General features: G+C 39.0%; 1 protein-coding gene across 1 annotated transcript; it reads left to right on the forward strand.

Moving 5' to 3' along the window:
* Nucleotides 1–8443: 8443 nt before the first annotated feature.
* On the forward strand, nucleotides 8444–25788 carry tbx5a (T-box transcription factor 5a). Its single transcript, XM_040000981.1, has 9 exons — nucleotides 8444–8933; nucleotides 9639–9812; nucleotides 10610–10704; nucleotides 12050–12169; nucleotides 13111–13258; nucleotides 18801–18953; nucleotides 21762–21853; nucleotides 23297–23529; nucleotides 25160–25788. The coding sequence occupies exons 2-9, from the start codon at nucleotides 9669–9671 to the stop codon at nucleotides 25750–25752; spliced, it is 1578 nt and encodes a 525-aa protein (XP_039856915.1). The 5' UTR covers nucleotides 8444–8933; nucleotides 9639–9668; the 3' UTR covers nucleotides 25753–25788.
* Nucleotides 25789–27548: the final 1760 nt, after the last annotated feature.

The raw sequence follows: 27548 nt of genomic DNA on the forward strand, positions 1-27548 counted from the left end.
ACAGCACGACTCTTTGGGACTAAATTTTCGGTAAGAAATGTGTAAAAGTGTGAAAAAGTAGCTCACTGCCCAGGTTGTGCTCTAATAATAAAAGAAAGTTTTTGCTTAGCTTTTCCTTTTTTAAAATTCTTTTCTTCCTTTTTTGTTTTTTGTTTTTTAAACTATATGGACCAGCTGTAAAAATAAATAAATAAAAATAAAAAATGAAGAAATCTCTAGTGAAAAAGGTGAAACTTTTCTGTCGTTTAAATGCTCATCTATTACATTGATGTTGTATGAATGAGCAACCCAATATCACAGCAAGGCATATAATAGACATGCCGGTCCACCGTGTCCATTTCACACTTTGCCTCTAAAAAACGTGAAATGGACATGCATGCAAAAGTTGCAGTAAGTTGCAGTAACAGCAGAGGGAGATATTTTTTTTAAACCAACATGAAAATAAACACAGGGAAGCATTTAAACCGACACTTTTAACACATTTACATGTATATGCACATTTGCCACCTAGCTTAATGGTTTCTGATGATTAAGGACCCTGGAATGAATTACATACAATTTTTGCTTACTACCAACTTCATTGCTTTAAATATATTATCTCCACCCTGCTGTTACTGCAGTTTACTGCATGAAGTAATGCAACTTCTGCATACGTGTCCATTTCGTGTTTTGGAGAGGCAAAGTGTGAAATGGACATCCTATGGGGATAGATTTGGTGCAATTGTCAGCCCAGTCACACTCAGAGTAAGAAACCTTAAACACAACACATGCATTTAATATGCAGCAGTGTTTCGGGGATTTGGGTTTTTTTTTCCAATGGTATATTTTATCCCTCTTGTGGGCTTGAAAATAACTTACCAGTATTTCAGACCATTCTTGGACATACCAAGGGTTCAGACAGGCCAAAGGAAGTACCTAATGCACAACTTGTGGATTTGACAGTCATAATTTGTGCATTTGAACGTGTCAGAATTGAAGGTGCTTTGACCTCACCGAAGTGAGACGTGATGGCCAACAGACCTCCAGGTTTGTCAATGCGCCCGTGTTGGAGCAGACCACCCTACACGACTCCTATTCTCATTACCGCAGATTTGTAGGCAGTCAGATGACTGTGTCTGGTCCGTATTTGAATATATATATGTGTGTGTGTGTGTGTGTGTGTGTGTGTGTGTGTGTGTGTGTGTGTGTGTGTGTGTGTGTGTGTGTGTGTGTGTGTGTGTGTGTGTGTGTGACAAATATCTTGTTGTCACACACTCAGATTCAGATTCAAAGCAGTATAATGCACACCAGATTTAAGGATATAACTTTAATCACAAGTTAAGTTAATCTGAAGTTGCACTGTGCATATTTGCTTTGTTGCTATAAAACCTTAAAGCTTTTCTTTATTGCCCTTTTCTTTAATTTGGCGATCGTGGCTCAAGAGTTGGCAGTTTGTCTTGTAATCGGAAGGTTGCCGGTTTGAACAGTCTTGGTCATTGTGTCCTTGGGCAAGACACTTCAACTACCGCCTACTGGTGATGGCCAGAGGGGCTGATGGCGCGATACGGCAGCCTCGCTTCTGTGAGCCTGCCCCAGGGCAGCTGTGGCTACAACTGTAGCTTGCCTCCACCAGTGTGTGAATGAATAGTGGAATTGTAAAGCGCTTTGAGGGTCCCAAAAAGCGCTATATAAATGCAATCCATTATTATTATTATTAATTTGTAAGTTCACAAGATCACACAGCCTATCAACAGTCTTCACTATGTTCTGATGCAACATTTTAAATGTAATTTGTATAACTATTCAGAATATTTTTATACTAACTACATGGATACGTACATATTTGATTAAAAATATGAGTTTCCTATGTGCGTGCTTCATTTTATTCACTTCCTAACACATTGTGTGGCCTATTGCTAACTATTGCTGCTAAATTAAATCATCAATTAAATCATGAAACTGCATACATTTAGTATTTTCTGTACTTAAACGTTACATTCAGGTCAATGCCCACCTTACTAGTGTATTCAACAAGGTGGTGAACACACTCTCCTCAGAGATTAATGACATAACAGCATCACGCACTTTTTAAAAAAATTTTGGCTACACGACCCATGATACAAATCTCTGGTTCCACCACATCCCAAAGGAGATCTACTGGATCGAGATCTGGAGACTGTGGAGGTCGTTTGAGTACAGGGAATTCATTATCATGTTCAAACAAACCAGTCTGAGAAGAGCTGAGGTTTGTGACATGGTGTATCATTCTGCTGGAAACACTCATATGAAGATGGGTACATCTGGTCATAAAAGTATGGACATGGTCAGCAACAGTATTCAGAAATCCATGTTTAAACATGGGCCAAATGCTATTAAGGTCACCACAAGCAGGAGCCTGAACATCTAATACAAAGCAGGATCCACACTTTCATGTTGCTGATGCCAAATTCTGGTCCAAATATCCAAATGTCACAGCAGAAATTGAGATCCATCAGATCATGCAACGTTTTTTTTTTAATCGTCTAATATTCAATTTCATGAATTGATAAAAACTATGTTTCCTGTTTTTAGCTGACAGCAGATGTGATCTTCCGCTGCTGCAGATTTCAGTGTTGTGCAATCAGAGATGCTCTTCTGCATATTTTGGTTGTCTAGCCATTCTCATCTGACCTCTAATGTCAACAAGATACTTCTGCCCACAGAACTGTTGCTCATCAAATAATTTTCTCCTTTTCAGAACAATCTTTGTGAGTTAATAAATTTCAGCATCAAAACCTATTATGGTGAACTCATAAAAGGATCACTAGGGGGCAGTAGAATACACGACATGAAGTATAGCCGCTACAGAGGCGCACATAAGATTACAGCCCAGCTACACGTGAAGATGAACTAGATCCAGATGTGCTGCAATCGATTTATTTCCAGTCACTTTAATCTAAATTATTCCAATATTCGATCTAACTGTCAATCCTTACCTGCTTTAATATATGTGTTCAATTTAAGAGAGGTTTCCAAAAGTAAAACTCACAGTCAGTATGGTTTTGAGTAAACATCCTCATAAAAAAAAAACATAAAATCTTAGCTCTCCTAGATCTGAATACAGTCTGCTGCACTGCTGCCCCCAGCGCTGTGCCTGTGGGGGGAGGAGGACGACGACTGTTGATCAGGAAGTTGGAATGTGGGTCCTTGTGTGTGATGTGATTGTTAGCAGAAATGTGTCAGCCCCAAGCTCACCGCCACCATCACACCACCACCACCACCACCAACCAGCACTCCTGTGCGCGCAGCTCCGCTCAGGTTGTAAAAGTAGAGCCCTGTACATGAACATGCATGCCTTCGCGCGCGCACACACACACAAGTATATATATATATACACACAATATACAGCTCAGCCCAGCGTTGCCATGGAGGCTCGGATACCTTATCTTCGTTTCTTCTAGTGGAACAAGGGTAAACTCATTCACGAGGTCGACGGTGAGGAGGGGAGTGGATAACAAGACAGCCAAAAAAGACTCAGAGCGGGTGGCAGACCACAGGCCCATGTGTGGCTATGGAGGGTGAAACCATAGTGGATTAGGCTAGAGTTTGTAACTCTTCATCCTTATGCAAGAAACTGAAAGACATGGGAGGCTAGTGGTGGCTGAGTGAGGATGTGGACGTTACTCAGCAGCAAATGAGTCATCAGTCGGTGAAACTTAAGTCCGGTCACTCAAACAACGCAATCAGCAGTTCTGACACACATTTTGCTCTCATGAAGCTTTTCATCACGATGCTGCCACAAATTAGTACTTATAGTCTTTAAGGTTAGGTACTGATACTGCCTTGGCTCCCTGGCTTCGAACGAGGTTTTTCAAGGGTTTGGGTTTTAAAGGAGCAGTCAGAAAAAAATATACTCTCTTCTTTTATTATGAAGTAACAATTTTCTCCCGTGATGCTGAAATTTCTGCCGAATAAACCAACAGCTGAGTGCGGAGGATTAATAAGAAGGTGTCATGATATTCAGTTGTTTGTGTTTGGTAATAAATTAGTCATAAAATCCATCCCATGCTTCTGTGAGGCCCGTTAAATCTGCAGATAGGGAAGAGGTGTGTAAACATAAGCACTAACATTCTAAATGAAGGTGTGTGTGTGTGTGTGTGTGTGTGTGTGTGTGTGTGTGTGTGTGTGTGTGTGTGTGTGTGTGTGTCTGTAGATTCATCATTGTTTAATCACATTTAAAGCGCCGCTAGTTTGGTCCTTCAGATCTTGGAAAAGATTGCGCCTTAAACATGAAAGCGCCGCAACTTTTGTTTTCCTTCTGTCTCCTCTCCTCCTGGCTCAGCTCATGATAGCCAAACTGTGGATGGGTTTTCAGCCACAAACCTCACAGACGGTTTTTGGCGCTGAGCATCTGGGCAGCACTTTTCCGTGATCCAGGAGTTCCTGGTTGGACTGGTGGTTAGCCACACCAGCGCTTTCACCTGCCTGACTGCTTAAGTCTTACCAGACTTTAAACGGCTCCAAACAAGTGGCAACATCAGCTCACACACTCAAGCAGCTTGGGACAGTCAGGAAGAAGGTAGGGTGTGTCGCTCTGATTTGTTTGGCACTTTTTCATTTGCACCTGGATGAGTGGGATTTGTAGTTTCTGAACAGGATTTTTTTTTCTCATACATAATATTAAGGTCTTTGTGGACCCTAAACACTCCACATTCTGAGTCTATAAGGAGAGGAGTGAGGTGGTGGTCAGCATATTGTTGCTCGGATTTCTTTCGGGGTGTATTAAGAGTTTAAGTTGCAGAGTAAACACTAATTATCCAACATGGTCAACGAGCTTATTTAGATTTTAGTTTTGTTTTTTGTTTGTCTGCGAGGAGAGTTTTTTTCGTGCTTTAAAGAATACACTAACATACTCTGTGAAAAGCTCAGAGTGTCCTCTGTCTTGCATTTTCATCAGCTATATGAATATTATTTCCTGTTTCTCTTGATGAAAAATAACTTTATCTTCCCGGACTTTTCACGTGTTCTGTCATGCTCAACAAAGTACTCGTCGCTGTGTATGCAATTTCGGATTTCAAATGCATTGTATTAATTTCGATTTTTGAATTCTTAATTTTATTTTAATGTAGACGTGACGATTAGTCTCTCTAAATAATTTCGGTTGCTGATGGGATGTATTTTGTTACAATTACATTTATATGCAATGTTTGTCTAAATTTTGGACGTTTGTAAGAAAATGTTGCACATCTTATAATGTAAGTAAGGACATTTCATTTTTATAGCACGTTTATGTTGATTGATGTTTACATCAATGCTGTAACTGCAATAAGTTAGTTAATTAACCAATTCGCACTACAACCTGGTTTGCCTCTTACCTGTAATTATTTTTATTTAATTTAATAACTGTACAGTACTCTCTGTTTACAGTAACCATTGTCCTAAATGTAAATATGTAAGAAAAATTGTGTATGTTTCTGTTCCGCGTCCTGTGTACTGTTTGTTTGTATATTTGTCTTTTTGGCTGCTGTTACAACCAAATTTCCCCTTGTGGGACAATTAAAGGATTATTCTATTCTATTCTATTCTATTCTATTTACAAACAGAGTGCTCGATAAATTTTATAATAATAATAATAATTATTATTATTATTATTATTATTATTGCAGAAAATCATTACAGTTATTTTTGTAGTTAGCTCTGTAGTGGTTAACAAGAAACTCTAAACTCACCTTTTACCACGTGATCTAAAACTGAGGCATTTTGAGGCAAGCCAACCAATGTGATTGAAAGTGATATTCTTATGATAAGCAATGACTGTATTGTTTTCGAAATTCTGCCAATATGATGACAAATACTAATATTTTAATATATCACTGTTCAGTTTTTATGTTATTTTAAACGGAATAATTACAAAATAAAAGTTTTATGTTTATATTTTATAGACTATTTAACCTTTAAATGCATTTATGTAAGTATCAGCCTATCATTTATATATGTGCGCAAAGGCAAGACAAGCGGAACTTTGGCCCATCTGCGATGCTTACTTTTTAAGGATAAACTCGTTAATACACACGTTTTTTTTTCCTTGAATGGGCTAGAAAAAATACAATTAAAAATAAAGTAAAAATCAAAGACTGTTTAAAGACGCTTTCGTTCTAATTTTGATTTCTGTAGGCTTAAAAAATACGTCTTTATCCGCGTTGTTTGAGATGGCTGCCTTTAAACTTTAAATTCATGATTAGTTTTCTTTATTAATTATCTAATGATTATCGCGGACTCAAGGTTCTCCAGGACCGAGCTTCGAAGTGTTTTTACGTTTCATAAATAGCCTAAAACATAAGAACGTAAGATTATAGCTTTTTTCTCTTTCACACAGGCTTTAAATTTTGGATTTCATCTACCTGCAGCTCCTGTATCAGTACCTATCGTTTCAAGTGCTCATTAAAAAGTAAATAAACAACCAAAAAACGTTTCACTTTACAGAATGATATGCACAACCTCACACTGCTGGGTTGTATTCCCATTGCTGACATTTTAATTCTAAGACTGTTTTAATGGATTTTTGTTAGACTGCATTTCAGTTACTTGTATTTGTCAGCATCAGCGCGCAGACTTCTCACTGACGAGGCCAATAAATAAAGTACATATTCGTTTTATTTCTTCACTCTGCTCACACGTGGCTTGTAAACTCGTGGAGTATCCCTGAATAAATTTCCGTCTTTATCATTTATCAGTTATGCAGTAACGCTGCGTGATAGTCATGTCTGCACTGACAACAGCGTCAGTGTCATTTAAAAGTGCTGTCCGGTCTTCTCCTGCAAACTCTTCGTTTCGCCTGTTCGCTGTTTGTGTGCACACATGCTGTGTTAAAAGTTACCTGCACCCACTCGACCAAGCAAAAAATTCAACTTTGAGGCGAAAAAATGTGTGGCAGCTTCCCAAAATGTTTTGTTTATTTTACATTTCTTTGCCGGGTTGTTTTGTCTTTAAAATGTAAACAAATAAACAGCCCATCTGACGAACGCGAAGCTTCACGAAATCTGCAAAAACTTCACAGAAATGCATTTGAAAACTGGAAAATTATGATTACAAAGTTTAGACGATTCGTTTTTTCTCCGCGGGAAAATGTTGTTACACAAAGGCTATGGCATAACACTACATCCCAAAAATATGTGTATATTATTTTATCATATGGCAAAGACGAACCAAATTTTGCACTTTTTTCAGTCAACAAAATGGGGGTAAGTGAGCACATAGGCCCACCTTCGCTTTTATCAGGAACAAATTCAAATTAATTGTGTTTATGGCTTTTTCAAAGGCCTCTGTGAGCACTGCTAAAGTAGTGCAAATATCGACGAGTCGCTACGGAACAAACACATAGCTCGAGTGGTGTCCGTGTACACTGACTGGTGAGGAAAGTCACCCTGGGGGTGACTACGTAATGAGATAACAGCCTAAAATGCAAATGAGACATTTAAGTGGGCACACTGCAAAAAATGATGCGTTTGGAAAGTTGCAGATTGTCGTACTGCTCCCGTGTTTCTTCAGAACTAAATTTTGTCCTTAATGGTCGAGTTAAATCGTTATTCTTTTCTTCTTCTTCTTCTTCTTTGGTCTTATTTCAGGAGGAACATGAGAATAGAGGGATTTCATCTGCAAAATTCACGCTTAAAAGTTACTAGTTTGGCACTGTATGTACAGTATTGTAGATGTACAGTACAGATGTACAGTACAGATGTACAGTATTATGTATACATGGTGCAATACAATTTGATGTAATTTAGGGGGAAAATGCTGGGGTTTTTTTTACCATCTAATCCCTCTGTGGTGTGCAGGGTAAACCTGTGTGAAGCCAAAGGCCTAAAGATAGACTTCCCCATGTTCACCCCCCAACATGCACACACACACACACACACACAAACACACACACAGAGAAAGAGAGATAACTATATCCCAAATGTAGATGTATTTATTTTTTTCCTCGGTTCTATGAACCCAGCTTGGTTCCTTTTTCTTCTTGAATAATTAACTGAATAGTAAAATAATGGTTTAAAGTACCCAGAGACAAAATTCGGTCGGTAAATTGATATTGTTAATTGCCCAGACATCAGTGCAAGCACAGACAAAACATAGCTTATGATCCTTTTATTAGTCAGTTGTAATAATAAAGAAGGGCAACCTGTTGGCCTATGCCTACTAATGCATGCATGACTGAGTGTCACGCTTGATGAACTTGATTCTATTGTGTGTAGATCTACGGAGAAGAGACTGGTGCTTAACGGCGCACGAATATGTCAATATCAAATGAATTAGAGGCTGGAGAGTGGGATCAAGAAGAGGTTTGGAGTGGATAAATAAGAAGAACTGGGGTGTGTACCAGTAAGGAATTATTGCCGCGGACATAAACCAATGCTCTTCCTGCAAAGGCAACACATCCCCACCTCCCCACCCTCCTCCCTCATAGCCCCACACCGGCACTTCTACGTAGCGGACTCAGTTTCCGCTTCGCACGGTTGGTCAGCGACTCGCAGCGGAGAGTTGGAGAGGGAGCGCGCACGAGAAAGAGGGAGCTCCTGAAAAACCAGAGGCTGGGAGAGAGAGGAGGGACGGGGGAGGTGACAGACCTGCTCCGCTGGGAATAGGCTACAGCTTACTGCTAAGTGCCATCGGCAGAGTAGGCTCACAAAACGCACCTCCGCTGTAAAATGCAACAATAAAGCACAGAGCAGAGCAGCAGCTGTCAGCGAGCTCCGCGAGGATCTGCGTGGTTTTGACTCCGCTGTGTAGGAACTAACTGAGGGGAGAAACAGTGGGGATTCATGGAGAGTTTGTGCAGCTTCGTCGAGAAAAACGCCTGGATTATCTGATTTTTGATTGATTTCTTATTTTTTGGACGGGGCGCTGGACGTTTTCAAGGCGACACTGCGTTTCTCTGCTGGGCCAGCTGCAGCCTGCGACCTGTTTTTGGTTTTTAGGTAAGCTGATGCTGATCTGAACCGACTGCGTGTACCCACCGTGACTGCATTTCATAACTCGCCCACATCGTAGTAAATGCTACTCCACGTTGCAGGAATCGCAGCTGTCTGCTGAAGTGACACCGTCTGAGTGTAAATGATTTTTTTTTCTTTTCTTTAGGAGGCACCTCTGCGATTTATTTTTGCTTTGATCGCCGCCTCGCAGGGCAATACAGCTCATGTGTTTAGTTCTGGGAGCATGCAGGGGGGAAAAAGCGAGGGCCTGCTTCAGTGTGTCACAATAAAAGTCCTAATAGTTTAGTAATGTTGTGAATATTGAAGTTATTCTCCTAAGAATAACATATGCAGAATAAAATGACCTGTATTTGTGAAAAACACATTGCACTGAGCAATTATTAAGAGTATTAAAATGCTTTGGGTTTAAACGTTTAGCTCATGCCATTAACATGAAGGCTTTCTATCATGTGTGTTATATTTACATATGTTATGCTTTCATTTCTGAGCTATCAAAAAAGTATTTTCATTTCTCCACTTGACAAAATAGTAACAGCAAGAACAATAAATGTGATTACACAGTGCAAATGAAGCTTATTTGTGTGTCTCTAAATTCATATTAACACAATGTCCTGAAAGTCTGTCTTCAGTTATCCGGTTAGTTAAGAAGGTCGGGCTGCACACACTGACATCTCTGTTTCCGTCTCCCAGCAGCGACGTGTAGTTTTCGGAGCTCCGGTCATGGCGGACCAAGAGGAGACTTTTGTCCTCCAAAACTCTCCAGGTGGCTCGGATTCGAGAGAATTACAGAGCGATAATAAATCAGAGAAACAGAACGGGACCTCAAGCAAATCCCCGTCATCACAGACAACTTACATCCAGCAGGTCAGTGCCGGCTTGCAGGCCTCACACTCACTGCTTCAGGCTGCAAGCTGCGGACTTAGGGGTCACTTTCACTCATTTGCAGGAAAAAAATAGCCTAGGCGTTTTTGTCAGAAGCAAGCAGATACCCTGTTGTTCTTGGCGTTAAAAATATAAAATATAAATCATGACTTAAAAACAAATGTCCGCACAGTGAATGGAGTATTTCTGCTAATTTTAGTTCTTTCAGCGTATATATTTACGCTGTTTGGAGATAGAAATGTGATTGGATCTGATATTTAGTCCACTAGTGATTTTTTTTTAATTTGTGAAATGAAACAACTTCAGCAAAGTCTCAGCAAATTTTTAGTTTCTGTTAAGCTTCATAGCGTAACTGTGTGTGTTATAGTTTACAGTCATATAGGGGATACAGATCAATTCTGTGTGGGTTTATGTTCATTGCTACACATTAGCTTTGACTATATTATTATAAAATCGTGTTTGCTGCTCCAGTTCTCACGGCAAAGGCTGAACAAGTTAAAGGCTACGGTATTATGGCTGGTTTAAACTGTTAATTCATAAGCCTATTATCCTCTGCATTATTTACAGCTTAGCCCTCAGCGTACAACTCGGTTGTCCAAAGTATTCGCATTTTATTTTTTAAAGTGTTTTAATCAAACACTAAATATTAGACCTACAGTTTTGATTTTGATTTTTTACAACCTCTGAACTCAGAAGGCCTTAAATGCATAGTGCATGACACCTCTATCTATAATGCAACTTTAGAAAAACCATACACACTAGAATGTTTTACTTTGAAGGGAATGGAGGGAATAAAGGTCTACCTGCACGAAAGGGAACTATGGACGAAGTTTCACGAGGTGGGGACGGAGATGATCATCACCAAAGCGGGACGGTAGGAGCATCTAAAACATTTTCATTATTATTATTATCGCGATTAGAAAGATTTCAGTAGAACTAATGGGTTCATTGACTGCGTGTCTGCTTGTTGATGAGGCTTTTAGTTATCTTGGCCGATTTTCGAGCTTAAATATAAACTATAAACCAGACTGGAATTTTCTTGCGTGGGGATCTGGAACCGTACAGAACCACAGAGAAAACACAAGAGCATCTGGTGGACGCTTTAGTGTTCTGCAGCACTACCGGTCCATATTTTAGTCTGGGTGGCCTTGTTGGGAAATGGGATACAGCGAGAGAGCCAACGTGCAAAACGTGCCCCTTTGTGTAAAATGTTACTGATTGTTTCTTTGCGTTGAAATAAAGACATTAAAGAGCATAAGGGCTGCCTTTTGCGCCGTTTTCTCTGTATCCGCTGCAGGTGTGTGTGTGTGTGTGTGTGTGTAACTGCGTGCAGACACTTCTTGTGATCCAACACGTGTGCAACAGCATGTTGTGCAGGGACCGCGTGAGTGAATGTGTCCTGCTGTCAGCTCCACGGTCGCCCTCAGACTGTATCCAGTCAAAACAGCTCATGTCGCCTGAGTGTGAACTTTTATATGCGCCCATGACTTTTTATGTCAAATAGCTTCGGAGCACCGCTTGCACAGGCTCCTACAAATGAGGAATATTTACAGTTGAACATTGCTGCATTTCGATGTGCTCTCCAGCGCGGGCAGAAGGCAGTTGTTTTCTTACAGCTGCAAAAAGTATCCATTATATTCCCGTCAATCATTTCACTCCTGTTTTTGGCAAGAGATGATATTACACAGCATCCATCCTCGTCCGTTAGCCCTTCCCTTTCACTCGTGGGAGAGCTTAGTGTTTCTCTCCGTGTATGTGTGTGTTTTCTGCAATATGACAGCTACCAAATATCCAAAAGATTTACTAGAGGGATGTTGCACGTATAAAAAAAAGGTCTGGAACATATTGAATTTTTTTTTTTATAATGGCTCTTCTCAGATCCAACGCCCTGCCTTGAAAGTAAGATTTTCCTCTCCAAACACCAAAGACGGATATTTATATGTTTTAAATCCTCCCACTTAACCTTTCTCTATGCTTCAAAATATTATTTACTTTTGGTTTGCTTATTAAAGAGTGAATGGCACAGGCTTTATTACGAAAGCATTTGATTTCATATATACATATATAGATATATATGTGTGTGTGTGTGTGTGTGTGTGTGTGTGTGTGTGTGTGTGTGTGTGTGTGTGTGTGTGTGTGTGTGTGTGTGTTAATAGGTGTGAGTAGTCATGTACTTGTTTTTTTCTCGCGTGTCCACAACACTTTATTTTCCTGTACAGGAGAATGTTTCCCAGCTTCAAAGTGAAGGTCACAGGATTAAACCCTAAAACGAAATACATTCTACTTATGGATGTTGTTCCAGCTGACGACCATCGATACAAATTCGCCGATAATAAATGGTACGTAAAAACATAACACAGCAACGCTTCTCTAAAGGGATTTGCCTTGCCAACATATACTTTTACGCACCGATGAAAATCCGGGTCATTGGTTTTTTTTTGTTTGTTTGTTTCTTGGTATGTGTGTTTTTTTAGTTTTTGATTTTGTTTTGGGGGGTTTTGGGGGGAGGGGGATCTCAGCTAGTCTCTCGCTTTCTCGCTCTCTCTAGAGTTATTTGCAGCGGGGAGCGTTATATGGTCGTGGTGGACGGGAATCGGAAGTGAATATATTATTTCCGGGAGAATTATTAACTGTGTTTTTTCTAATATTTGCCAAGAAATGAAGTCAGCAGGCAGAAATGTTTCTGTCAGTGCTGAGTTTTCTGCGCTGAAAGCAACGAGATAAACTTTTCCTTGCACTGCATCAAAGATTTTTTTCATACGGCTGTTTGTCTAGAGTCGTTCTCCAAGCGGGTCTTTCTTCTTTGTGTCAGAGCCTTTAATATTGCTAGCTACATGCCAATGATGCCACTGAAGACGCATTAAGCACGGCCTGAAACTAATTCTCCCCTCGTTCCACATATGTTGCAAAACAGTGCCTTTAACGTCTAACGTGACTAGAAGCAATCAATATCCGACAATGGCACAGTACAGAAGGCTTCCTTATGTACTGAAGTTTAAAGTTAATAAAGCAAAGTTTTGAAAAAGAGGTAATCACCCATAGTTTAGAACTTTAAGTGCAGAAAGTCCCATATTGCGCCATTTTGTGCGTAATAATTAGAAACAGTGCCCCACTAATTAAACTTTTCCGTTTATAATAAAAATGTAATTTATTATTACATTTTATCCACAGTCATTATCTTCTGCTTCTTTCGACATGTTAGGACCGACTCAGTTGCGGCTAGCATGTGAGTGTTAGTCCAGCAAGTTTCAAAGCGTGTGACTGTGTTGCTGTGTATCAGGTCTGTGACTGGGAAGGCAGAGCCTGCCATGCCCGGGAGACTCTACGTTCACCCGGACTCTCCCGCCACGGGGGCTCATTGGATGAGGCAGCTCGTCTCCTTCCAGAAGCTGAAATTGACCAACAACCACCTGGACCCGTTCGGACACGTAGGTGCCTGCCTATCATCAATACTATTTAACCACATGATTCCTAACCTGGTGTTGCACTGACCCAAATCCCGAGAATCCGTTAAGGCCCGACGTGTTACATGATGGCACTAAATGCTTATCTGCAGGTCTCTGCATCGCCATTTATATAAAAATGCCTAACAAATTATTATTATTATTATTATTATTATTATTATTATTGCTACTGCTACTCGCAGCTAATTAAAAGTACGTTTTATTGTTTTCTTGAGGTTAAATATTTTACACACATTTTAAATTGATTAAAGATAATGCTCCTGCCTGGTCATATTTTTTAAAGAGAGGCAACCAGTTTATTGATTTATTTATTTGCTTAAAACTTTGCATTTGATCTGTTAAATGTGCATTAAAACTTAAACATAATCTTTCAGTCATTCTTTCACTGCACCTGTGGAGCCCAAACTTTATTAAGTTGCTTCTGTAAAGATGTGTTTTAGTGAAAGTAAATCGTTTGATAAATTCCATCTAAACATCCATCCATCGCTTTGGTGGAGGGTATACGTTTTATTATATAGATACGTTTATATTTTTTATGTTTTGTCCTTTTTTTCCATTTTTTGTTAAATGTAACTTGCAGTGTTAAAATGAATACGAAAATAGTAAGTAATGAAATGCATTCTGATGTTGAAAACGTCACAAAATTAATTTTAAATAGTGAAATAGTTGTGGTGTTCAATTAGATGCAAATACTTCTACCACTACTATACTACTGCTATAATAATAACAACAACAATAATAATAATAATAATAATAATAATAGTAAGCCTGATATACTTTAAACACAAAAAAAGAAATATAGAGGAAATTTTGTGCCATATGAAGGTTTTTTCTACTTTACTTTTCCAAAGTGGAATCTCCTGAGATTACAAAAAAGTTTGGTGATATTCTGTTTTTACTATTGAACATAATGATGTAAAGGTAATGTTTTGAAGAGTCTCTGTGATCTTTAGATAAATATTCCAGATTGAGACAAATATTTCTTTCTTATCGTGCCATCATCTTATTCTTTAATATGTAATATGTTTGCTATGAAGGTGTTAGTAACATACCTTTTGTAGCACAGTGTTATTATAGCACCCCCTAGGTGCATTAGCCATGGACCTCCTGGAATTCAGCTTGCATGAGTAGAAGAGATCAACTGGGAACTTTTTTAGGAAAAAGGAAAAGGGCAATTGCAACAACACCCACCATCTCCTTCACCCTTCTCAGCAGTAAGAGGCTGTATGGTACCTATTTCCTAGCTTTAACTCCTCATTATTCTAAACTCCCTATCTGGCCTCAGGCTTTTGTGATTCCTGTCTTACCCAAAGCAGAAAGTACAAACATCACTTACTTCATCAACAAATGGGCCCTTTGGCGGCAGGTTTTCATGAAGAAAGGTATCTCGATGGGTACATTTAGGCCTAATTAGATGTCTTTTTGTAGAAACAGAGCATCCGCACAGTTAACTTTCTTACTAACAGGCTTAGCCATTCAAGGAAAATACAATTATAAATTTGGCAAAGGTTACCTCAACAGCTGGTTTGCTTTCATGAGAAAACATTCCTTAAAGCAAGCTGTGTTTGTTTGGTTTTGCTTTTAGAGACGTATTACTCCACAATGCTCGATTGTCCACAAAAAACACGATCTCATTGCATATGACCAATTATTGTTATTATACTATATATTATTGTTGCCATTATACTATATTCCTATGTATACTTCTGCATCCACTTAAGGTGTTGGTTTCAGTGTGGTAATGAATCAAAGTGAAGCTGGTTTCAGCTTTCAAAGTTACCCACGGAAAAATTAATATGAATTCTAGCACACACAAGCCACTATCTGTCCACATGGCACCTAAAGGAGCTGCTCCCTTGCCAAAGCACAGCCGGTGAGATGAAACTGAGTCTCAGTCGGAATGTGAGCAGCACTGTGAATTTTGGGTTAAAGTGCGTTTTTGATTGGTTGCAGTGGTTCCTGGCTCGGCCTCTTTCGTGCTGGGAGAGAGCACCATGGGATTCATAAATGAAGCACTGGTGGCTGTCCAGAAATATACTCCATCAGCTTGTTGGTCCAGCTGGTTGAAATAACTTGTAGATGATTTATAATTACTAGCAGTGAGACATGAGACCAAAACATATTGCTGATGCCGATTAGACCAATACAGGACTGGCCTGAGGTTTTCTTCTAGAAATGTCTGTAAAACATACACGTCAGTGGGCCGGGCAGGACTGAGCTCAGCTTAGGAATTAATCTCAGAGGATGTGGTGCCTTTGTCTTAATGCAAGGTTAATTGTTCTGTTTTTGGTTTGTGACAGTTTTATAACCCATTGAACTGTATTGCATAACCGTGGAGTGTAACCCTCACTCTTAAAACAAATTTGTTATAACAAACATTTTAGTGCGAATCATGAAAGAAGGTAGTTTAAGGAGCTTTGGAAATGTTATGAGAAAATCTTGTAGATATGCTATTTTATTAAGTTTTGTGTAGAAATATAGTGAAGAATAATGGGTTGAAGTGGGCAGAAGGATATTTGCAAGGAACAGGATTTTTAAATTATACACAACCTATACATACACAGTATGTATAGGTTACACACACATAAGTCATTTTTCTGATATTTTACATATTCGTCGTATGAAAGTGTTGAGGCTGAGGTCTGTTTCACTAAGCAGTTTATTTCAATGGTAATGTGTTTTAGTTATAGCGAAGCTAGGTACTGCATTTTAAAGAAGTGTGTATCTTAAAAGAGATTTATTTAAAGATACAATTATTAATCATAATGTTCTAATTTTGTGAAGTAACTAAGTATATATACTCACTGACTTTAGTTATATTACAGGGTAACAGTTTTGGCTATTTGGTTTTTAGTTTCCATGAGATTCTACTTACATAAGTATCTTCTTTAAAAAAAAGTTATACATTAAACTGCCCCAAAATGTAAAAGTTCTGTATTCTTATTAGTTAAAGGTTAAACTTTGCCATCTGCAACATTATAATTTTTGTATATAGCATATTTACTAGCAAGTGCTATTTTGTTGTAAGTAATTTTATTTGTGATTCAAGTATCTTAAATTTAATCCCTCTGTACTTTGGCTTTAACAAACTGTATTTGCTTTGTTGCTTGTTATTCATATCCGTCGATACATATCAAAACCTCCACAACAGCACTAGTTTGGTCACAAAATTACAGAATTAAGTGGTGTTTTTTCTGTATCTGAATTCCTGAATAGTTTGTTTTTGTTTCTGTTTCATACCAATCTGTAGTTTTTGCTCTGATGTCTGTCTCAACTCCCAGAATATTTCTCAGTGTTATTTGTCTTACCCATCAGTTTGCTGCTGCACTCGTCTCCCAGTCTTCCCACACATGTTTTGTGCATGAGGGTGGAGTGTGAGGATCACACTGTTTATATTTGAATGGCAGTGTGTGATGAGCAATAGATGGTGGTGTACAAAGACTGCTAATCCTGAAGCTTGGGGAAACTCTCTGATGTGGAGGAACTTGAAAGTAAAAGGGCAGCAGCCCGGGACCCAAAGTGATCCTTCACTATCATTACATGCGATCATCCAGAAGCTAAGAGGGGGGGGGGGGGGGGGGGTTGAGGCAGAGATACAGGGAACCAGGCAGGGCAGTGACTGGGCCACGGAGTTGAGGTGCATGCTGAGTCCCCAGTGGGTGGTCTACAGCTACCCCCTCCTTACTACCACATCCCATCCTAATAGCACAAATACTGGACTTTAGGAACCCACGGTTAGTGGGCCATGCTATTTTCCATGGTGAAATGTGCATTTAGACATCTATGCAACTTCTAATATGTCTTTATGACAGACATTTTTAGCCTCTTAAACCGTACAGGGTGCTGTATGACATGTTTGCATCAGTGGACTAGTTGTTGTGGTTTGTTCCAATCTTGGACATATATGCAAACTAAGAAATAAGCAGGCAATGAATGCATGAGAAAACCTGCCATTTACCCTGCTTTTTCTTTGCACAGTTTACATAGTTTCGAGTCGTGTTTTGAAGTCTCATTAATGATTCTAAATATTAAGACATAGGGACTGCTGCTTAACAGACACGTGAAAGAAGTTTTTTTGTTTGCTTGTTTTTTTGTTTTTCAAATACACCATGACAAAACTGCAATACTGCAAAAATCCACAAAAACAAAAAGCCGCGCCTGCTTATGTAACTGAAGTGATCCACTAAACAAATCCTGACTGATGTTTTCTGTCACTTACTTCCATTAAATAGTTTGCATCTACAAGGTGCATGGCAGGCAGCTGAAAAACACTTTCTCCTGCCCATTACAAAAACCTATTCCAGCATGAAATGAGATCAAGTTCAACTGGGAATTAATAATGGATGACTATTGTATTATCTATGTAGGTCTCTATGGTTCATTCGCCTCTGAGAAAAGACTCTGGGTTATGTCTGTGTAATACTGCAGGATGCCCCCATAGGTACTGGAGGTCAGGGCAATCCCCCGGCTCTTCTCATGCTAGCACTGAGACGCAGGTTCAAAAACACTCTTTCAGATAAAGTATTGAAGGAATGGGTATAGGACCGAATGCAGGGATAAGTCAATTAAAAAGCAATTACCGTCGTTTTTATTAGAAGAATTTAATGGGAATTAAAATAAAATAAATAAATAATATTTCTTCAAGATTGATGGCCTTGACTAACTTTCGATAGTGCCTCAAAAGACAGGTTCATTCTATTCACTGTAGTTCTCATAGGCTGGTTTAGTAAGGTAACAGAATATAAAGGAAGAGGGCATGCATATGTCTATCTCCTGCATTTATCTGTGTGACTGTCATGAGAAGTGCTGTATAAATAACACGGTAAATCACTGTCACTGCAGTAATAATTACAGTGAGAGACAATTTATATTTTTAAAGGGTTTAATTAGAACATTTTAAATCTTTATTCTATTTAAAACACGAGGAATGTTTAAATGACTGTGCTGTAAAAAAAAACAAGAAGAAGAAGAATGCAAATTGGTCGACTTTATTTTAAATATCTATAAAAAGGTAAAAAATAAAACTTTCATTACAATTTGTTGTTCAATAAAAGTGTTTTAGCCAAACAAGTGTTTTTCAGAAACTATAGCTCAGCTTAGACGTTTTGAGAGGAAAAGTGGATTCCATTACAAAGTAGACAGAATTCGTAAAATTACAGGGACAAAAACAATTTTATTGAGAAGTATAAGCAGACCAGTGCGTTGGTGAAAGTACTGAAATAGACCTTTTGCAAAATAGACTGTAATCTTATCAAGTCAGCATGTTGCTCATGCGTAAAAATGACTAATGTCTTACTAACATTTATTATTTTTTTTATTATTATTATTATAACAAATATATGGTAAAGTGTTTTCTTACAAAAGGAGATTTTTAATCTTTAAAAAAAAGCGCACTCAAAAAAAAAACACATTTGAGGACTGGTAGGGTGTATCTCATTTTGTTTAATTTTATTTTTAGAAATGACGCCAAATATATGTGTGTAACGCCACTTTCTCTTTATTGCAGATCATCCTCAATTCGATGCACAAGTATCAACCGAGGATTCACATCGTGAAAGCGGATGAAAATAATGGTTTTGGTTCCAAAAACACGGCCTTCTGCACTCACGTCTTCCCGGAAACATCTTTCATTGCGGTGACATCCTATCAGAACCATAAGGTAAAACCTTGGGGTGTTTTTGGATATTTTTATTCATTTATTGTCGCGAAAGGGGCAGCTTTAGGTTTACGTATTTTATGGGGTGGTTAAAATTCCACAGTGTTTCAAACGGAGGTAAATATAAAGAGGGAAAAAATCAGTTGTGCAAACAGAACCATGCAGCCTGTTGCGCTCTCAAAAATGCCCCCGGTGCAAATGCAGGATTGCGCAAAGGTCGATTTCACATTGAAGTTATTTTTTAAAATGTGTTTATAATTTTTGCACAAATTATTTTTAATAATAATTTTTTTTGTCAATTTTTTTATGCAGCTCTTGGTCTTCTGTTGGCTTAAAGGAGAGGGGAAATAATAGCTCTTTGAGAGTTTAAAGTTTTTCACTAAAAATCGCTGATATTAAACTCAGCTGCTGGCAGGAAAACTTCAGATTCCTGACTAGAACACGTTTCACAGACCCAAGTCCGTGGCATGATTTTATTATTAAGGCTTTTGTTGGAGATAAATAACTACCTACTTTGAAACAGTTCTAGTAATTATTTTTTAAATTCATTTGTTGGTGTTTGATTTTCAGTCTATTTCAGTGTAGATGAGACTATCACTGCATGCTTTATTTCGAAGCTGTCCTTACGCATTGCTTGTATATAGACGCGCAAAAAACAGATCGCAGTCTAAAAACTTTGAAGATTTAATTACATATACCCGCACAAGGGAAACCAGATTTTACATATGCTATTCAAATGTTTGCCTTTTTCCATTTATTTTCTAAGCTTCTCTTTCTCGGTTAACGACGGAGCTTTAATTAACATTATTGAGTTATAAATTAAGTTTCTTACCGTGTTTAATTGGAAACAGAAAACCTTGGAATCACCCTTGTTTTTCACGTATCTGGAATCTGGAAACTTATAACATCAGATTAGAGTTAAAGATGTGATTTCTTGAGCCGCACAGCCTCGTATTTTCTTTTTGTTTTGTTTTTTTAAGTCGCCATTGCGTGTTCAGACTTGTGAAAGTAGCAGGAATAAAATTCAATATTTACACTGTCCACATTTCTGGGCGAGGGGAAAAAAATCTTGGGAATACAAATATCTGCAAACAGCATCTGTTTAACATCCTTTAACCATGCAGGCCTATATGTTTTTAGTTTGGGGAATATGGGAGAAAGGGGCGAAAGCTCATAATGTCCCCGCAGCCAATCCAGGTCTCCGGGCTTCTGGGAACAGGAAGCACAAATGACCAACATTCTGTAGAAACCATTCATTATTTCTGAGCCTGTTACTAGGGGCTGAGATCGTAACTGCGGGCTAATTATTAGGGCTTTCCAGACCTGCAGGAAAGAAAGGGGCATTTCGGGTTTCGAGGCTCTTTTTTTTTCTTGCCACATTTGTCTAATCAAACAGTTTTAAGCCTGCCAAAAGGAGTGGGCTACGAGCTGCAGGCATGTGTCCAATTCACCTGTTAGACTCTCAGCTAATGAAATGGTCAAAGTCTCTGGTTTCAGCTCTTTCCTGTCGTAGCTGTAATTAAAGCATTTTTTCCAGAAACTGAGGTTTCTGGAGTGGTATGTTTTCTTAAGAATTTTGTCAAACTGGGAAGATGAATTAAGACCAGCTCATATTTTTGTTCTTTTCTTTTTTTTTAAAAAAATCTTACTTGAACTACTTCACTTCATTTTGCATCTGGAAATGTGTTTATGTCAGCCTCAGTTATTTTAATGAGCACAGTTTGGACACAGCCTAGTCAAACTACAGTCTTTGAATTTCGACTCATTGTCTGAGTCTACTCTCAAATTATTTTTTTCTGTTTTTCCTCCTATCTGCTAATTCTAGTCAGAACAAAATCTTTTGTAAAATATTTAATTTTCTCTCTGTAAACTCAGCTGAGAATAAGATTGTTGGACTGGATAATTATTGGTCTAGGTGTATTTTTGGAAGACATGCAGGGGGGTAAAAAGGGTGAAATAGACTCTGAACTTTTAATGCCAAACTTTTAAAATGATGAGACAGTGTATAAATGATCTGACAGACAGCTCGTATTAACAAGAAGCTAGCGAAGTGTCACATGAGAGATTTTACAAGGTTTGCTGAAAGTGTCAGCCAGCGTGCACACAAACTTCCAGTCTAGTCAAAAAGCTGGAAGCACACGAGAGCTGCCAGCTAATTACCTGCCAGAAACCACTGCTCACGAGAGGGATATCCCGGGATTGGGTTAAACCACTCTGGGATTAACTTATTGTTTATGGGTGGCTCTGAAAGTAATTTCTGCTTCTATTTGTTTGGTATTGATAGAGACTTTTTTTTACCAAAACATTAAGTCATAGAATAAGTCTTATGATTTGTATCTGTCATGCACGAGCCAGCTATCTCCTAAGCTAGACATCATCTAATGTAACATCATAAATTAAGCAATGAAAGATGATTTATATAGACATGTTTTTATTGAACTATTGCACTCAGGAACTCAGCTCAGAAAGTATCTCAGGTTTCTGGAAATATGATCTGTTATTTCACTCTTGGGTAGCTTGTGAACACTTACATGCATCCAAAAAACCCTGCAAAGCCCCGGTTTTCTCCAAAAAAATATGTTTAATATTGTCATCATAAAACCCCTGAGTTGAAGAGGACTTGTCTTGTCTGACAGTCTGGCACACGGCGAAATGCTGCTTTTAAATAACTGCTATTTCAATGCATGTGTGGGTTGGCTGTAATTGGGTGCTTTTAAACGCAGCTGACAATGAAATGACATAAGCAGCACAACATTTGACTCTTACTGCAACAGTGTATGTTACTGACACTTCATGTGTTTGCTCTTACAGATAACCCAGCTGAAGATCGAGAACAACCCATTTGCAAAAGGATTCCGTGGTAGCGATGACATGGAATTACACCGGATGTCCAGAATGCAAAGGTAAATGTGGAAAAAAAACCCAATCAAAATGCACGTTATTCTTGCTTGCTTTTCTTTTTCTTTTCTTTTTTTTCTTTCATAGATCCTGCTTCTGACATATGGAAATACTGACCCATACTAAATGTTGTGAAATGAGTAGATAAATGTTACCTCAATTAGGCAGGGATTACTGACATCCTGGTCACACTGTCACTTAACGAGCCCCACTTTAATCCCTCAATCACCCAAATGCAAACCAGTCGTATGTGTTATTTTCAGTGAGTGTTATTTTCAATGATGTAAGTGTAGTTCTTGATAGTCAGCCAGTTTTCATGCTGAAGACTTTTATGGCTGATCTGGCAGAACCTCTGAAACACAAATGTAACATCTCTCTTCCATAGAGCTCTTTCTACCAGGATGTTCCAACTCCTTACGTGGACTGTGCTGTGTGTGTGTGTGCGGTGTATATATATGTGTGTTGGTGGTGTGTGTGGGGGTGTGTGGGGGGGTGTGGGGGGTGGGGGGGGGGCACGCATTTGTGCTGAACTGGTGGTATCTCTTGGTCAGGCAGCCAAGGCACTGCACGACCACATTGATCTCTCCCCTCCCTCGCTCTATTATTCAGTCCAGATGAGGAATGGAGCATGAGTCCGTACTGCGTGGAAAACACTTTTTCAAAGGAGAAAATCTGGTTTTGAAAAAAACCAACCCCCTTTGGGCAGCCAGTTCAGACTCTATGTGAATTCAAATGAGGAGGGAAAAAAAATCCCAAATCAGACCAAACAGGAAAGGTTGTTTGGCGTTTCCATAAGGTGTTAGAAGAATGCATCCACTCTAAAACCTTTACTCTGATGCACAGAATAATGATCAAGTACCTCACAATCCGTGTTGCAGCAAAAAAAGAAGTAGCTTTATAAAAAACTGCATGCCTGATTGTACTAGACGCACGTTAAATGTCTTTAAGTAGGTGCGTTCCACAAGCTAATGAAACGTTTCAAGTGAAATGCATTTCAGCTATCAAAACTTGTAAATCTATAGAAGCTGGTGAGAGTCCAAACCACACTATCAATCTTTCATGCCTTTGTCCAATCCTGCAGAGGACAGTAAGCAATGCACGTCTGCTCTTGGTTACAATATCAAGGGGAGAGCTTATTGCAAAACCAGGTCAGGTTTTCAACTGAATCTACCCCTGAAATCAAAGAACTAGAAGCAGCAAAATGATCTATTGATGGATCCTGAGGATTTATAGGGGCGAAATATTTTGGACTGAATATCCCCCCCCCCCGAGACGTTTTTCTCTGTGTCCTAAGTGGAAGTAAATCACTGATGGTGATCCTCGTTGGTTGTCTTTGAGAAATGATCTTATGATGAAATGCGGAAGATTAAAATTGTTCTGCTTTGTTGACAGCAAATTATAGTTGAAGATAATAACTAACAACTGTGATCGTTTGTGTGTGCACGTAGTACCAAGGAGTATCCAGTAGTGCCTCGCAGTACAGTGCGGCAGAGAGTGGGCTCCAGCCAGAGTCCATTTAGCGGGGAGGTCCAAGGCCTGGCCACACCAAACAGCCTGAGCTCCCAATACTCCCAGTGTGAAAATGGTGTCACAAGCAGTTCACAGGACATGCTGCCCCAGTCGGGTTCCTACCCCCTGCCTCATGAGCATGGCCAAGAGTACCACTGTATCAAGAGGAAAGGTAGGTGAATCTTTTATTTATAATATTTTTTTAAATAAATGTTTATTCTTGAACACATCATGTGTGTACATGAAGATTTGTAAACTAAAACAAATGACGTGAGATGTGTTACGTTAAACAAAGAGTAATTTAAAATATAGTGTCTGCTATTTAATATTGCTATATGTCATGTACAACCCCAGTTCTAGAAAATCTGGAATGCCATGCAAATAAACACAAAATGCTTTTATTGGAAAGTCTAATAAAGCTACATTTTCCTTCACAGTAGAACATAGGAAACATGTCAGATGTTTAAACTGAGACATTTCAACATTTCATGGAAAAATACAAGCTCATTATGAATTTGATGGCAGAAACATGTCTCTAAAAAGTTGGGATGGGACAACAAAAGGCTGGAAATGGAAGTGTTACAAAAAAGAAACAGCTGGAAAGGAAAATGAGGAATATTTTACATAAGATTCTAATTAGGCTAATTTGCCAGAGGTCGGTAACATGAGTGGAGATTAAAAAAATAAAAGAGAATCCAAGAGAGACAGAGAAGCCACATCAGCAACAAAATGCATGTACAAATTAGGAGCAATTTCAGAATAGTGTTCCTGAATGTAAAGCTACAAAGACTTTAAAAGTCTCATCATCTACAGCCCTACTGAATCAAAAGATCCGTAGAATCTGAAGAAATTTCTGTGTGCAAGCAACAAGGCCGAAGATCAATTGGATGCCTGTGATCTCCGGGCCATCAGGCAGCACTGCATTAAAACAGGCGTGATTCAGTCATGGAAAAAATTGCACTTCTAGAAATCATTTTCTGTGAAAAGAGTTCATTGCACCATCCAGAGTTAAAGGTCTATCATGGAAAGAAGTACCCATATGTGAACATGATCCAGAAGCATTGCTGTCTTCTCTGAGCCAAGGCTCATTTAAAATGGACCCAGGCAAAATGGAAAAGTGTTCTGTGGGCAGATGAATCCAAATTTGAAATTCTTTTTGGAAAACATGGACGTCAAATACTGTGAATGAAGGTGGAGAGTGGCTGTAGAGGCAAAGCCTAGGCGTTAAGCACGGTACAAATCTCAGAAGCCTTCATCTCTCATCATATGGACATGCATCAGTGCCTATGGAATTGACAGCTTGCACATCTGGAATGGCACCATCAGTACTGAAAGGTTCTACAGGTTCTACAGCAATTATGCTCCAATATATTTAGCACAACAATGCTAAACCCGAACTGTATCTATTACAACAGTATGGCTTCATAGAACAAGAGTCCGGCTGCTCAACCGGGCTCTGTGCAAAAACGTTCAGAAAAGTTGTTCAGCAGCTGATCTCCTGAATTCCCTCATATGTACAGACTGTCATTAAAGAAGAGGGGATGCTACACAGTGGTAAACATAGCCCTGTCCCAACTTTTGTGAAACATGTTGCTGCCATCAAATTCAAAATGAGCTTTTCTTAATAGTTTTCTTAATGTGGCACATGTTCTCAGTTAATCATTTGATATGTTTTCTGTGTTCTACTGTAAATTAAATACCAGTTTATGAGATCTGCAAATCATTGCATTCTGTTTGATGACAGTTTGTATTTTCCATCTCTTGAATAACACAATTGCTCACCTTTCTAATTCCACCTGCAGTGGATGATGACTGTCACTCAGGAGATCACAGCTACAAGAAAGCATATCTGGAGAGCTCATCGAGTGAGGAGGACCATTACTACCGCCCTGTTGGCTACGCTCAGAGCCTCAGTCTCTCCGGTGGGCCTTACCGCAGCGAGTCTAGCCAGCGGCAGGCCTGTATGTATGCCAGTGCCTCGCAAAGCGCTGAGCCTGTTCCCAGTTTGGAAGACATCAGCTGCAACACATGGGCCAGTGTATCACCCTATGGTAGCTGTTCTGTCACCACCATGCAGCCCATGGATCGACTGCCCTACCAACACTTCTCCGCTCACTTCACCTCAGGGTCTCTGGTGTCCAGACTAGGTGGGGTGGGAGGCCACGCCTCTCCACAGCTGGGTGATGGCCACCACGCTGCAATGTACCAGAGCTCTATGACCCATCAGACTCTGGGCCGCCAATGCAGTCCCGGGGCTGGGATCCAATCACCAGCAGCCAGTCTGCAGGGAAATGAGTACCTGTATACACATGGCATACCACGTACACTATCACCACACCAGTACCACTCTGTACATAGTGTAAGCATCATGCCAGAGTGGAGTGAAAACAGCTAAAGAAGTTGTCGTCCCCCCCCCCTCACTCTATAAATACAAAAAAAAAAAAAAAAACACAACAAAGGACCAAAACAAGGCAGTGTTTAGATGAATTTATATTTATATTTTTTTAAAAGGTCTTGCTGTTCATCCTAAAGAGACCAGTGTTGGTTCACAGTGGATGTGCATAGTAGGATGGTGCTGACTAGAAGAGAAGGCATCTTATCACTTACCTTGTTGTGACAGCATGTGCACTTATAAACAAACAAACAAACAAACAAAGAGGAGCTGGACAAAAGCAAAAGCAAAGACTGCTCAAGAGCAGAGCACGCAGACACAAAAGCGAAGGTCAGAAATGCTTCAGAAGCATGTGGTCCGCAGGTCGACTGCGTCCTCGTGCGGCGGTGCTTTTTCTTGGATGTCCGCATTTGTAGTCAGACCATTAAATGTGTTTGCAACCACAAGTACAAAGCTCTTTTTGGACTATATAACAACTTTGTGTAAAAAAACAAAACAAAAAAAAGGACACTTGTCTTCTGTTATATTAGCCCAAGTTCTCATTTTTAAAATAGTTTTTGTAGTTAACAAGTTACATTGTAAAACTGTTATAACTTAAACCATGAATAAGCAAGTGTGAGCCTTTGTTGTAGCTCTTGCTTACTCTTAAATCTGTCAAAAGGGTTTTTATTTTTTTTGTTTTGTTTTGTTTTTGTGTTTTTTGCTTTGTTTTGCTTTGTTTTTTTGTTTTTTCGCATACTTACATGCACTTCAAAAACCTTATATTAATTTAATGATGTGAAACGTGACAGAATAATTGTTCATTCGTGCCCAGACGTTTCAGGCAGAAACCGCCCTCACCACATGCAACGTGTGTTACAACCAAGCAGCAGCACTGAAAAACTGATACTGACCATGTTGAGAAGCAGAACCGCAGAACTTACTCTGGTAATGATTGTGATTGACCTTGGTAGCTGATTAAATCAAGATTTAATCAGGAACTTGTATAATTTTATTGCAATGTGCACAGCACTCCAGTGTTGAGAATTCAGGAAAAGCCCTAAAAAATCTTTACACCCACACTGCCCACAGGCGTGTACTCACACTACTATAAACTCCACTCGCAAAAGACAATGAAAATGTATCAACATATCATCCTGTTTTTCCCACGTGGCATGATCGAAAAACTAGCAAAAACAGAACAATGATAAGAAATCCAAAATTCTGTGTCAGCATCCACTAATAAATATACATTTTTGTCAGTGATAAATGTAGGCTACATAATATAATTAAAAGAATTTGACCCCGAGTAATCACATGGCCAAAACACAACCCTACAGTATCATTTTTCATTCATGCTGTGTGTTTGTGGCCTTTTTTGTGGAGTTCTTCTTGCCTCAGCCTCATTAATGCATCGTTGAATGTGTTAAATGTTTGATTACAGCTATTTAACAGTTGGAGATCGAGATGTAGTTAGCTCTACAATACACAAACTCACAACTTCAGACAAAAACAGCATTCTTTCTCCACCAAATGTATTATTACAATAGCAATATTATGACTGATGCAATTAAAGTGTTCTTCTGGACCTACACACTATTATAACTACATTATTACAACTTTCAGTAAAATCATTATGAGTTATAATCCCTGTTGCAGAGGGCTAACATTCTGCCATCAGTAAAGAATGTCCAAAATGTCTTTCCAGTGCTCCGGACACACAATATTATAGTGGAACTCACTCCACTGAATGTGTTTGTATGTTCTCTATATGTTAAATCATACTATTTTTTATTTACATTGTCAAGAAATCAAAAAAT

This window comes from Simochromis diagramma, unplaced genomic scaffold (assembly GCF_900408965.1).
Source record: "Simochromis diagramma unplaced genomic scaffold, fSimDia1.1 OVJJ01000596.1, whole genome shotgun sequence".
Lineage (NCBI taxonomy): Eukaryota > Metazoa > Chordata > Actinopteri > Cichliformes > Cichlidae > Simochromis > Simochromis diagramma.